General features: G+C 51.1%; 2 protein-coding genes and 1 long non-coding RNA gene across 3 annotated transcripts in view; 2 read left to right on the top strand and 1 right to left on the bottom strand.

Annotated features, from left to right (window-relative positions):
• ASAP3 (ArfGAP with SH3 domain, ankyrin repeat and PH domain 3) overlaps nucleotides 1–1,948 on the top strand; it is a 56,736-nt gene extending 54,788 nt beyond the window's left edge. The window contains 1 exon segment of the mRNA XM_066375407.1: nucleotides 2–1,948. Within this exon segment, the coding sequence (XP_066231504.1) occupies nucleotides 2–39 (38 nt within the window). The 3' untranslated portion in view covers nucleotides 40–1,948.
• A 3,094-nt stretch (nucleotides 1,949–5,042) lies between these two features.
• The window catches only part of TCEA3 (transcription elongation factor A3), a 47,499-nt gene continuing 39,522 nt past the window's right edge, over nucleotides 5,043–13,019 (top strand). Inside the window, exons 1-4 of the mRNA XM_066375408.1 lie at nucleotides 5,043–5,175; nucleotides 10,798–10,860; nucleotides 11,621–11,726; nucleotides 12,184–12,325. Coding sequence (XP_066231505.1) covers nucleotides 5,107–5,175; nucleotides 10,798–10,860; nucleotides 11,621–11,726; nucleotides 12,184–12,325 — 380 coding nt within the window. The 5' untranslated portion in view covers nucleotides 5,043–5,106. The remainder of the gene's footprint in view (nucleotides 5,176–10,797; nucleotides 10,861–11,620; nucleotides 11,727–12,183; nucleotides 12,326–13,019) is intronic.
• LOC136399768 (uncharacterized) lies at nucleotides 5,923–7,044 on the bottom strand. Its single transcript, XR_010750204.1, has 3 exons — nucleotides 6,972–7,044; nucleotides 6,385–6,481; nucleotides 5,923–6,055 (listed from the first exon to the last, which is right to left on the bottom strand). It is a non-coding gene; the product is annotated as an uncharacterized lncRNA (long non-coding RNA).

The following is a 13,019-nucleotide window of genomic DNA, read 5'->3' as shown; positions in this document are numbered from 1 at the left end:
GGTCTCCCAGCAAGTTCTGTACAGCTTTTGCAAGACTAGCTCCCCGGCCCTTGCATGCCTGAACCACACTCATGCTGGACCCCGAAGTTCAGAGCTAGGACTCAAACCCACAAGACTGGGAACTGAGGTGTTCATTTCCTTGGGTCTTGCTCTCTCTGTCCCTGTGCCTCTGCGTCTGGCTTTCCTCCCTGTCGTGGGCCCTGCCAAGGACGCTGGGTGCCTCCATGTTAGGGCTGATGGTGGTTCTTTCCCCTCTCTCTCATTACCCCCCGGGGAGCAGGGAGCCCTTTGACTGGATCTGAGTGTTCCTGGCTAGCTTCAGCTGCAGAACCCTTAATCCCTCATCTGGCCAGGACCCTGTTTCTTCCATCTGTCTGGGGACTCCACAAGCGTAGGACCAGCCAGACTTCCTCCTTCTCCAGAGCAGGGATTCTGCCAGGCTAGGGACCGTCTCTCTACCCACCCATTAGTATTTCTTTACTGAGTTCTGACTTGATATCCAGACCTGTACTAGACATAGCAGACACCACATAAATAAGACAAGGGTCCTGCAGATGTGGTCCCTTGCTGGGAGCTGGTCCCAAAGGTTGAACTTGGGAATGGGCAGGGCAGATGGTTCTGGGATTGGGGACAGACTGACAGCCATATGACACTGCAAGTTGTCTGTAGTTCATGTCCTTTTGGTCTGGTCAGTGTCCATGCCGTACTGCTTGTTAACTAACTATTCTGACTCTCACTCCTTTTGCACAGCCTTCCCAGGGACCTCTATCCCGTCCCCAGTCAAGAAGCAGAGTAGGACTCACCCCCATTGCCCACTCTCCTTGACTTAGCAAGCAAGAAAGGAATGGTCCTGGTAATTGGTCCTCACTTCTCTCCTTTCTCTCGGGCAACTCGGGAGCCTTCCAGTCTTGGGGCAGGAAAGGGTCACAGACAGGGAGGGTGATAGAAATGGCGGGAGCAGAGACTTAATGCTTCTGCCCCCCAGTGCCAGCGAGTCTGCCCTGGCTTTCAGCCCCTCATTGGAAAACAGATCCTCCTGTGCCACCATTGGTCTCAAACACCTCAGCTTTATAGTCGCCGGTGGGCCGGGCCAAACAGGAGCCAGAGGGTGCCAACAGCCAACACAGCAGCCTGGCCCAGGGCTGGGCTGTTTACCCTGGAGACCGGACTGCTCTGTGATCCCACAGTACAGAGCTATCTTCTGAGCCTGTGTCGGGTTTTGTTCATATCTGACTTGTTCTTCCACTCATCTCTAATAAAATATTTTTTTTTTAGTAAATCCCAGTGGTTTTATTTATGTGATCTGAACAGTAGTAGGGAAAGATAGGGAGTCTTTTTTTAATTTATTTTTTATTTTTTTTGTATTTTTCTGAAGTGAGAAGCAGAGAGGCAGGGAGGCAGAGAGGCAGACTCCTGCATGCGCCCCACCAGGATCCACCCAGCATGCCCACCAGGGGGCGATGCTCTGCTCATCTGGGGCATTGTTAGGTTGCAACTGGGGCCATTCTAGCACCTGAGGCGGAGGCCATGGAGCCATCCTCAGTGCTCAGGCCAACTTTGCTCCAGTGGAGCCTTGGCTGCGGGAGGAGAAAAAAGAGATAAGAGAGAAAAGAGAGGGGGAGGGGTGGAGAAGCAGATGGGCGCTTCTCCTGTGTGCTCTGACTGGGAATCAAACCTGGTACTTCTACATGTAGGGCCGACACTACTACTGAGCCAACTGGCCAGGGCCGGGGATGGAATCTTAAGGCTTGGGATTCTTTATCTGGATGCTGCATGAGGAACTACGGAAGTGAAACAGAAGATCAAGAAGCAATAAAGGGTGTGTTCATGTGGGGCTGTCACCACTAGTATCTATAGCTTACCTTATTGGTGGCCTTTGAGAGACCATGAAGCTTAGAATATGCCTTCAAGTTAGTTGTCCTACTGAGTGAAGAAACTAATGTCTTTACCAATTCTGTTGGTAAACTAAAGTCTTGACAAATTTGTTGGTTGGGAGGGTTCTTACTGGGGATGTCAATTCCCAGCCTCTTCCAATCTATCCAGAAGTTCTCAGAGAGATGTAGGAAGATGTCAGAAACGTGTCCAGGAATTGATTGCAGGTGACCTCCAGGGAGGACAGGCAGGCAGAGGGAATGCAATGGCTGCCAACAGTGTCTGAAACAGTAGGCCAATGCAAGCCTGGGCCTCCCAGGCCTCAGTCTTCCTATCAATACAATGGTTGGACTCACTTTCTTTAACGAGAGCAAGAGACAGAGAGGAAGGGAGAGAGATGAGAAGCATCAACTCGTAGTTGTGGCATTTTTAGTTGTTCATTGATTGCTTCTCATATGTGCCTTGACCAAGGGGCTTAAGCTGAGCCAGTGACCCCTTGCTGAAGCCAGTGACCATAGGGTCATGTCTATGATCCCACGCTCAAGCTGGTGACCCCACACTCAAGCTGAATGAGCTAGTGCTCAAGCTCTTGATGTCAGGGTTTTGGAACTGGGTCCTCTGCGTCCCATGCTAACACTATCCACTGCACTACCACCTGGTCAGGCTGGACTCATTTTCTTAGGGTCCTCTGAGCCCTGATGATGTAAGAGTCTTGGGTACTTTTGTTGTGAATCAACTCAGAGTGGGAACTGGGTGGGAGTTTGAGGAAAATCAAATTTGTTTGATTTTTGTTATCAAATGATCTTCAAATGTAACATTTTCTTTGTAGTTCTTAACCAGCTAGGCATCCCACTGTACCACGGTTGATGTTATCTGTGATGTCATGAGCGTGGCAGCCATCAGCATTGCAGCCCACAGACTGGGCAGTCCCCAGGATCTCTTCTATGGTTCCAGGCAGTTCTCTAGCTAAAAATTGGTGACACATCTGTTGGGCAATGTTGACAGTCTCGCCAAGAGTGACAGTTGCACTGTGCTTAATGTTTTTGTGCTTCTTTCTGTCTCTTGGCGGCTCTTTGAGGGTTTAATGACCGGAGTAGAGGCAGCTGGCACTATCTCAGTCTGGGCCTCTCTGTTCTGAATGGTCAGTTTCACTGGCTCAGACTCTTCCAATCACAGCTGTTTTGGTGATGTAATCACAAACCTTTTTTGGAGACAGAGCCAGGGGGACGATCTTAGGGGCCAGGGCAGATGTGGCATCGACTTCTGCACTGGTGCATGGTGAAGGCAACTGGTATCGGACGAACTTGGATTCAGGATAACTGGAGAAAGTTACACCTAGGCCTCCTCCAGGCGAAAAGCAGAAGGCAAATATTTTTGTTAAAACAATCCTAAGTAACTGCAGATAGCTGTCCCTTCAACTTAGAGGGGCTTGCTTAGGGGGTTGGCCAAGAGACTTCCCCAAATCCCAAAACATTAATCTAACTGCCTACAATGCTTTGCGTGGTCAGGCCCCACCTATCCCTGATTTCCCACCTCATTTCTCTCCACACTTCCCTCACCTCTGTGCTGCAGCCACACCAATTTTTCAGTTCCTCCAACCCTGACATGCCAAGCACCCTCCCATCCCTAAGCTTTGCACATTTGAAACTCTAGGAGGACTGCTTTGTTCCTCTCTGGATGCCCAGGGCTGGAATTGCCTGGCACATAGTACATGCTCAATAAATACATGTTGAATGAATGAATGTTTCTTCTTATGTGAACACTCCCTTCCTCCTCCCTCCAACTCCCACTGTACACTTCTCCCCAAAGTTTAAATTTTGTTTCTTCAGAAGAGATAAAACCCTCTCAAATATGTCCTTAAGGTATCCTCCCCATCTTCCTGCCCCTCACTCCAGTTGTGATCATCCAGAATTGATTGTGTCCATATTTGTTCAAGGTTTCTCTTACCCACAGACCCAATCTCAAGCTTACTGGAACTGGGTCTGTCTTGTTCATTGCTTGAACACTCAACACATTTGTTGAATGAATGAAAACCTCACCCCTTCCTCCCTCAGTACCAGGACACACTTCAGCAGTTAGAAGCCGAATGAGTCCACACCACACTGTCTCTGTGACTGCCTGGAGTGGGGTTCTCTCCGGAGAGTCTGAAGATTTTACTGAACATCCCAAACTGTAACTCCTCACCCCCCACACTGTGGACTTTTCAGGCCTCCCCTCCAGGTCCCTAAGCACCTCCCCTGACCCCCAAAGATAATTTTCTGTCAAGTAAACTCCTTGTTTAGGAAGTGACATGGGTCTGCTGCGGACCCTTGGAAGGTCCCTCCTCAGAAACACAGATGTATGCACAGCTGTAGCAGCACAATTCCGTTTTCTCCTGTCCACCCAAGATGACCCTTCCAAACTCCATCCCATTGGGGAGGCAGTGCCCTGACCCTAAACAGAGCATGCCCATGCACCTGGATCACTATTTCTAAAGTTTGGCGGACTTGAGGATCTCCCAAGCCCTCCCTGCTCAGCACAGTCCTAGGACGGGCAGCACCGGACTTAGTTCTCCAGGACCTTGTTAGAAATGCAAAATCTCACCCTTACAAAATAGTCGGAAACAGAGGGCCTGGATACGCTGGCGCACGGATGTGAGTGAGCACAGGGTCAGGCGGAGTTGGATTTAACGATCAGGCCCCAAAATGTGATCCGAGTGCACCACGTTGCCTCCACTTGGGCACAGGCTCGGAGTTAGGTCCGCCCGTTTTGAGCTGTAACAGTTGCAGACAGATACGCGGGAGCTCCCGGAGCTCACTCAGGCGCCTTCTCACTGGCGCAGCCTTTTGTGTCCCGGGACGACGGCCTCCCGACTCGCCAGAGAGCCCTCCTCCCCAAGCCTCCCGTCAGCTCCCGACCCCCTCGTCTCCTCCCAGGGAAAAGCCCGAGGAGAAAAGCCCTCTCTCGGAGCCTCGTCCCGCTCGGGAGGCCCGACCAGCCGGCGCGGGCAATCTTTGCCCCAGCAAGTCCTTGAAATCTATATTTAGCGCACGCCACCCCTCCCCCACGTCGGAGGGAGGCAGGCGGGCGGGGAGGGGGGGGACCCCGCCCGGGGGACCCCGCCCCCGCCAGGCGTGTGTGTCGTGTGTGTTTGCGTCCCGCGCGGGTTGCACGCCCTCCGCCTCTGCGCTTCCCGCCCCCGAGGCCCAGCGGCTGCCCCTGCGCCCCTCGCCCCGCCGGGCGTCGTGGGCCAACATGGGCCAGGAGGAAGAACTTCTGAGAATCAGCAAAAAGCTGGAGAAGATGGTAGCCAGGAAGAACACGGTGAGGCTGCAGAGTTTGGGCCATAGCGTCCGACCCCGGGAGGCGCGGCGCGGCGAGTCCGGGGGGAGCGTGCTGGCGGGTGCGGGGGAGGCGCGTGCGGGACTCGAGACCCGGGGGAGGCATGGCTGGTGCAGGACTCAGCGCCCCTTTGGGGACTGCTGGGCGCCTCGGAGTGGGCGTGTGCATGGCTCGGGGCGCCGGGGGTGGGAATCGTGTGGACCCCGAAGGTGAGGCTTGTGCACGTCCGTCTGGACGCGTAAGGTTCAGGGGTCCCTCGGTAGTTTGCGCATGGTCCCGGCAAGCGAGTGAAGAGATCAGGACCTGGAAAAGAACTTTCCGAGTCCCGGGACGGACGACGTGTGCACAGCCAGAGGAGTGACGGCGACGGCAGGGTGGAGGGAACAAAATCCTGGTGGCCCTTGAAGTGTCAAAAGTAACTTGAGCTGATGAGGGGGTGCGGAGCCGCGTCTGCCCCGCACTCTTAGTGGATCTGGGGAAAAGAAACGAAGGGCCACAGATCCCGCGACCCCACAGTTTCGGGCGCCAAAGGCAGTTCTGTTTGCAATTTTCCCTTTCTTTGGCCGCAGGGTGGGGCCTGCGGTGGCGGGGGCCGAACAGGTGCGGGGCAGCCGCGGCCCTCTGGGCCCACGGGGTCGGGGGAGGGCGGCGGGCCGGAGGCCTGGGCTTCCAGCACAGACCCCGAGGTTAAAGCCCTTAACTTAAGGGGAATCAGGACTGGCGGTCCTACCTGTGGCTACCCCGAAGCCCGGAGCGCAAGCCGACTTGAAGTTAATGTTTGATCCTTCCCGTGATCTTTGCCTCAGGCTGGCGCCGCGGGATCTCTCGGCCAGAGCAAACTTGGCCTTCGTCCAGGGAGGATCTGGACACACCCGCGGAGGGAAAAGAAGGGAGGGTAGCCCAGTGGGCATGTCTCCCATCTCGCCCAGTCCCAGGACCCTCCTCCTCCCACCATACATAGCCTTGTGCTGGAGCAGAACATGGCGTTTCCAGGGCCTTATCTGACCCTAGGAACTTGGGATACGGATGGACGGTAAGGGAGGTTTTAAATAAGCAGAAGAGAGAGAAGGGTCGCTGGAGCCATGAATGTCAGGAAGCCCTAGAGTAGACATGAGCAGTAATGAGTCAATGTTGATATAAAGGCCAGAGCCTTGGTTTCTTCATCTGTAAGAAGGAGCTGAGATTACCTACCTCCTGGGCAAGAGTGTCACTGGATTTTTGTCTCTGCTGGAGGTTGTGAGGTTGGAAGAGATGTGAAATCCTTAGGAGGGCTTGGGGGTGGTGCTAGCTAAGAGTTAGAGGAGAGCTGCTTCTGCACAATCAGATGAAACAGGACCCTGCAGAGTGCTGTAATCTCACGGTTCCAGCCCAGCCTCCACCCGCCCCCATTCCAGGGTCTTCCAAAATCAGTGAAACTGAGCTACAAGGCATGGGGGCACTTTCCCAACGGGGTGGTGGTGGTGGTGGTGGTGGTGGGCAGCAGGTCTTCCGAGCTAAATTCCATGGAAAGTAGACAGGTTATTCCAACCCTGCTCCTTGCTGACTCGGGTTTGGGCCAGGAGATTCTGCGTGTCTGGGTGAGAAGAGTGGAGGGTGGGGAAGCTTGGGAGACCTGAGAAAGGCAGCCTGGTTGGGAGTGGAGCTCTGGCTGAGGAGGAAGGACTGGCCCTGGCTTCCCCTCACTCCGCCATGGCCATTGGCCCACCACTGTCCTTGCCCTCTCTCCTATGGAATGGTATTCCTTAGAATGCACTCTTGTGGAAGTATTTAGAGCTCACCCCTGGAAAGGTGCAAGTCTGGCCACAGGGTCCCTGCAGCTCAGAGCCAGTCTGCAGCCACGTCTGTGCCTGGGCTTTTCGCAGCATTTGAGTGGGCACAGAGCTCTGGGCATGTGATCAAGAAAGGTGGGGCCTGCGCTGGGAGTGAAAAATGAGCCCGGCCAGGGGTGGTTAGGGAGAGGAGGACACACTTCCTGTAATAAGACGGATCCTCCACGTTGCAGCTCAGGCCCAGGGTCTACTGCCAGTTACCAAAGTCCCAGCAACTTAGGGCTTTTGTCGGATGCCATCAGCGTGCACGCATTGAAACAGCTTCAGACATATCAAGTCACAGCTACACATACACACAATCACACACGACAAATATAGCTGTATGCACACAGCCTCACACAACAATAACTAAACAAGCAACTATAAACATAATTGCATAGGAGACATAACCACTGACCCTGACATAACCGATACACTGTTACATTTACAGAAGATACACAAAGACAACCACACACATGGGCACACGTGTGCATGCAGACAGTAAGCAGTGCCCAGGCATGCAAAACTACAAACTTAACAGCCACACTTACACATTCAGACGTTATAACATAGGCATCATTCTACAAAGACAAACACATTGCGCTTCTAGCTGCATACCCACAGCTCCACGCCTGGAACAGATACTGCTGGCTACACATCTCATACAGGCGTGCAGAGAGACACGCCTGGCAATACAGTCTTTGCACAAAGCTTTGTGAGCCTGGCTACAAGCAGGGCTCACAGCTGTTCTTCACCATGACCCAGCTACTCAATGTGACAGAGAGACACGTGCCCAGTGGTGAGATGGATCCGGCATAACACTGGTGGTTGCACTTTCAGGAATTTTGCAATCTTGCTATTAAATGCAGCCATTATTTTAAAAATTATAAGCTTGCAATTAAATTATATAAAAAAACAAAGGTAATAAATACTCTGAAATCATCACTTCCTAATTACTGACTACATTTTACTATCATCTGTGGTCTAGAGGTAATTTACTTATATTACATCAATGTGGTGGAAATGCTATATACTGTATTTTTTAAAATTTTTATTTATTCATTTTAGAGAGGAGAGAGAGAGAGAGAGAGAGAGAGAGGAGAGACAGAGAGAGAGAAGGGGGGAGGAGCTGGAAGTATCAACTCCCATATGTGCCTTGACCAGGCAAGCCCAGGGTTTCGAACCGACGACCTCAGCATTTCCAGGTCGACGCTTTATCCACTGTGCCACCACAGGTCAGGCTATATACTGTATTTTTCACTCCATAAGACACACTTTTTCCCCCCAAAAGTGGAGGGAAAAATGCCTGTGCGTCTTATGGAGCGAAAAATACGATATTTTATTAAATATTTTAACACACCATTTGGTTCAGAATATTTTTTTTCGTATTTTCCTCCTTAAAACCCTAGGTGTGTCTTATGGTCAGGTGCGTCTTATGGAGCGAAAAATATAGTACTAGCGTGCCACTCCCCAGCACCTCCTTCAGGTCACCAAGGCATGTGGGTAACTTGAAATTGGCCATGGGAGGAGTATTTACACCAGAAATTGGCAAACAATACAAATCCGGGTGTATTTTTTTTTTCCTTGAGAACCGGTTGTTAAACATTGGCCAGCACACCAGTGTACTTATTCGTGTTGATATTCCATGACTATACGAGTCTGGATAGCTCTATGTTCATACCTACAGAGTTATATCGTGGTTCAAGCCTGAAATTGTCAGAAGTTTGAATCCCAGCTCTGTTCCTTGTAACTTTAGGCAAATTATTTAACTTTTCCATTTTTTGGATTCCTCTTCTGTGAAAGTGGGGTCGTCTATAAAAATGGGGATAGTAATAGAACCTACCTCATAGGGTCATTGTAAGAATTAAACAAGATAATGCACGCAAAATACTTAGAAGAGTGTCCAGCACATAGTAAACCTTTAATTAATGTTACACACAGAGTTATATGCCCACAAATTTACACACACACACAAGCCCACAGGTCACACCTCTGGAAAAAACCTAAGCTCCAAGGGAGGCTGAGGACTGGCAGGCCTTGGGACGTGGTCAGGGAAGCCTGGCAGGAGCATACAGAACACAGTCAGTTGGTGCTCCCCAGGGAACCGAACTCAGGACAGGAGGCAGGGGCTGGCTCCTAGGAAGGGGCTGGGGGAAGGAGCAAGCTGAAATGGGTCAGGAGTGATTCAGGCCCTGGCAGCCAACAGATTTTCAAATCTGAGTTTCCTTCCTTCCCCTCCCAGTCTCCCCTGCCGCCTTCTGCTTTCTGCTGGATTCATTTGTGCAGGGAGCCAAGGCTATGTGCTGAACCCTGAGGTCTCAGAGATTAAAACAGTCCTCTCTACCCAAGAGGAGCGAAAGTGTATGCTCACACAAACACTTGTGCATGAATATTCCTAGCAGCCTTGTTTGTAGTAGGCCCAAACTGGAACTACCGAAAGTCCATCAACAGGTGAATGCATAAACAAATTGTGGTAGTTTGACCTGTGGGGGCTCAGTGGATGAAGCATCGACCTGGAACACTGAGGTTGCTGGTTTAAAACCCTGGGCTTGTCTGGTCAAGGCACATACAAGAAGCAACTACAAGTTGATGCTTCCCGCTCCTCTCCACCCCGCCTTTCTTTCTCTCTCTCTATTTCTCTCTCTTAAATCAATCAATAAAAAAAAATCTAAAAAATTGTGGTATAAACACACAATGGGATAAACGACTCATCAGGAAACAGGACTATTGATATATAGTACAGAGCAACATGGATGAGTCTCAGAATAATTATGCTGCGTGAAGGAAGCCAGACCAGAAGGGGTCTATTACAGTACTCTTGACATACAATCCCTTAGATGCAAGCCCATCTATCATGACAGAAAGCAGAATAGTGGTGGCCTGGGCAGCTGGTTGGGGGTGCAAGGAGGGATGGATTGCCAAGGGGAACTGGGAAACTTCGGGGGGTTATGGCTATGTTCTTATGTTGATTGTGGTGATTGTTTCATGGGTGTGTACATATGTCAAAACTTATCAAATTGCAGCCGACAATATGTCCAATTTATTGTATGTTCATTATACCCCAATAAAGCTGTAAGAAAAAGAAAATCCACAGTCCTTACCCTGCAGTAGCTCACAGTTGAAAAAGATGGGGGGGGGGGTGAGCAAAAAAGGACAAAAGAGAGAGAGGAAACTCATGGACATGGACAACAATGTGCTGATTGCCAGAGGTGGGGAGGTCAGGAGCTGAGGTGGGGGAGTGTTGGGGGGGATAAAAGGTGATGGACAGAGACTTGACTTGACTTGAGGGGGGGTGTGAACACAATATGGTGCACAGAAGAGGTGTTGCAAAATTATGCACCTGAAACCTGTATAATTTTGTTGACCGGTGTCACCCAAATGAGTTTAATTTTTTTTTAAGTTTAAAAAAGAAAGATGAGAAGAGGAAGATATATAGATACAAAAGCAATAATAATAAGTTGCAAAGTAATTAATTTTGGAGGAAGAGATGGGGAAGGGGAGAGCATATTCGGTAGAAGGAACAGCAGAACCAACAGCTAGGGGTCGGGGTGAATGGTTAGGGCTGAAGCCTGGCTCAGAGGGGGCCGGGACCCAGGGTGGGAGGGATGAAGTAGAGAGCTGATCAGGGCCGGAATCTTTTTTTCTCTCTCCTCTTTCTGTCCCTTGCCTGATCCTGTAGCTGGAACAGTCACCTCCCTACCCTTTTCCTCTTACTTCCTACTGAGACCACACAGTGGTCAGAGAGGGCCCTGGGGCAGAACCCAGGGGCCTCAGTCCTCACCTTGGCCTCCCACAGGAAGGGGCCCTCGACCTTCTGAAGAAGCTGAACAGCTGTCAGATGTCCATCCAGCTGCTCCAGGTGGGGTGGGGGTGGAAAGCTTTGGGGACAGTGCTGGGGGCGGGGGCGGGTGTCTGGCTGGGGGGAAAACCTCCAAGGGTGGGGTCAGGGAGCAATTTCCAAGGAAAGGCTGGGGACTCTGGAGGTGCTCTGAGGGTGGAGACAGGCATTTTGGTGGGGACAGCGGACCTTCCAAGCGCAGGGGGCCCTTTGGGTCTGGGAGGAAGACTGGTGTGCTTTCTTTGAATACCCCAATCCCCAAGGCCCTGGGCTTGTGGGATCCAAGAGGTCAATAACCCAGGGAAAAGTCCCCCATTTTTCAATCCTCTGTGTGTTGCCCATATAACCCCCAAACATTACCAGATACTCTTGGCCCTGAAAAAAAAAATCCAAGCTTTAGTAGCCAGAGCTGTGTCATGAGCTGAAACTTGAGCTCAAAGATATGCCTCCACCATATCAGGGGACCGGGATTGGGGCGGGGTCCTCATCATCAGCCAAACCCACAACCACCACCACCACCCCCACCTCAGCTTTAGAATCCATCTGGCTGGTGGGAGAGGGGGAGGGTTGCGTCTGGGGCGCTGGCCCTCACGAAGGATGGCAGGCAAGGGCCTCAGGGATAGGACCAGGGTTATTATCCCAGCCATAGGTTGGGGCTGGGGCTCTGGAGAAGTTGAAGCTAAGGGAAGAGAGTGGTTGAGCCGTGGCAGGTCTTGTCAATTAGAGCAGCCAGTCCGATGGGTCCCTTCCCAGACCAATCCCTAACCCTCTGGCTTTGCAGACAACCAGGATTGGAGTCGCTGTTAACGGAGTCCGGAAGCACTGCTCAGACAAGGAGGTGGTGTCCTTGGCCAAAGTCCTCATCAAAAAATGGAAGCGGCTGCTGGGTGAGAGGGGGCAAGGTCGACCTGGATCACGTTTTCCTCCCAGCACCTGGGACAGGACTGTGCCTGGCTTATATATGTTTGTTGAGTGACTTAATAAATAACAGATGGTCTTTAGTGTGGAGTGACAGTGTTTGTCTATTCAAAGGCGAGATTTGTAGATGTGTAAGAGTTTGTGTACATCTGCCTATGTGTGTATTTCTGTTTGCTTATGTGTTTGTACATGTCTATATATGCAAATATATATGAACATGTGCATAGGTGTGTGTGCAATGCCTTTCTGTCCCCGGGTGTGAGTGTGGATTTGCACACATATGCGCAGATTGTATATGCATCTGTGTATAAATGTGTGTGTGGTGGGGGAGTGTGCCGCTGTCCCTGCCCCTGCCCCATGCTCCTTTTCCCCCAAAGCCGTGCTGGGATCAGCTGAGTGAGCAGTACTGCCACTTTTTGCTTTCAGACTCCCCCACCTCCCACAAAGGGGGGAAAGGAGAGGCAAGAGAAAAAGCCAAGAAGAAAGAAAAAGAACTTGACTGTTCCAGTTGGAAGCTAGAGGCAGGCCTTTCTCCATCAAGAAAAAAACAAGGAGAGCCCAAAGACAGGTATTTTTTTCTGGGATGGAGAGAAGGGGGCTTACACTTGGCGCATCTTCTGTCCACAGTTCTGTTTGTCTGTAACTTCCCTTAATCCTCACCACCCCAGAGGTTGTTATTGTTATTATCTCCCACAGGCCCCCTCTGGAGCTCAACCAGGGGGGCTCACATGACCCAGATAGGAAGAAAAAAAAGAACGACCCAGATAGGCCATCCTTGGCACTGGCTTCATCTAGGAGGACGCAGGGACAGGAAACGCAGTGTTACTGGTACACTCAGAATTCTCATAGGTGATGACACAGTGTCCTTCCAGATGCAGGAGATGAGTGAGAACTGCCTGACTCAGAAACCTGGTGTCCCAAATCGTATAGCAGTCCTACAGACAAAGCTTCCAGGATCCCAGCAAAGGCACTGACCAGATACAGATTCACTGCACTTGGGGCAGCCCAAGAGCTGCGGTTTTTCACTAATTATTTATAGTTCATTCATAGCCCTTCCTGTCTAGACATCATTTACCACTCAGGGCTCATTTGTACGAGAAGCCATGATGCCTAGCAATGCAGCTGACATGCCACGTCGGTCAGGGTTGCAGGTGAATAGTGCTAGGAACTCACTTGCCCAAGAGAGAAGGAAGTGTTTCGTTGGCTCTTCATTCAGAGTTCCCATTTAGTGATGAGAAGGCTGAAGTTCGGGGAGCAGGAAC

This window comes from Saccopteryx leptura, chromosome 3 (assembly GCF_036850995.1).
Source record: "Saccopteryx leptura isolate mSacLep1 chromosome 3, mSacLep1_pri_phased_curated, whole genome shotgun sequence".
NCBI lineage: Eukaryota > Metazoa > Chordata > Mammalia > Chiroptera > Emballonuridae > Saccopteryx > Saccopteryx leptura.
The sequence above is the reverse complement of the archived record's forward strand: the minus strand, read 5'-3'. Positions and strand labels throughout refer to the sequence as shown.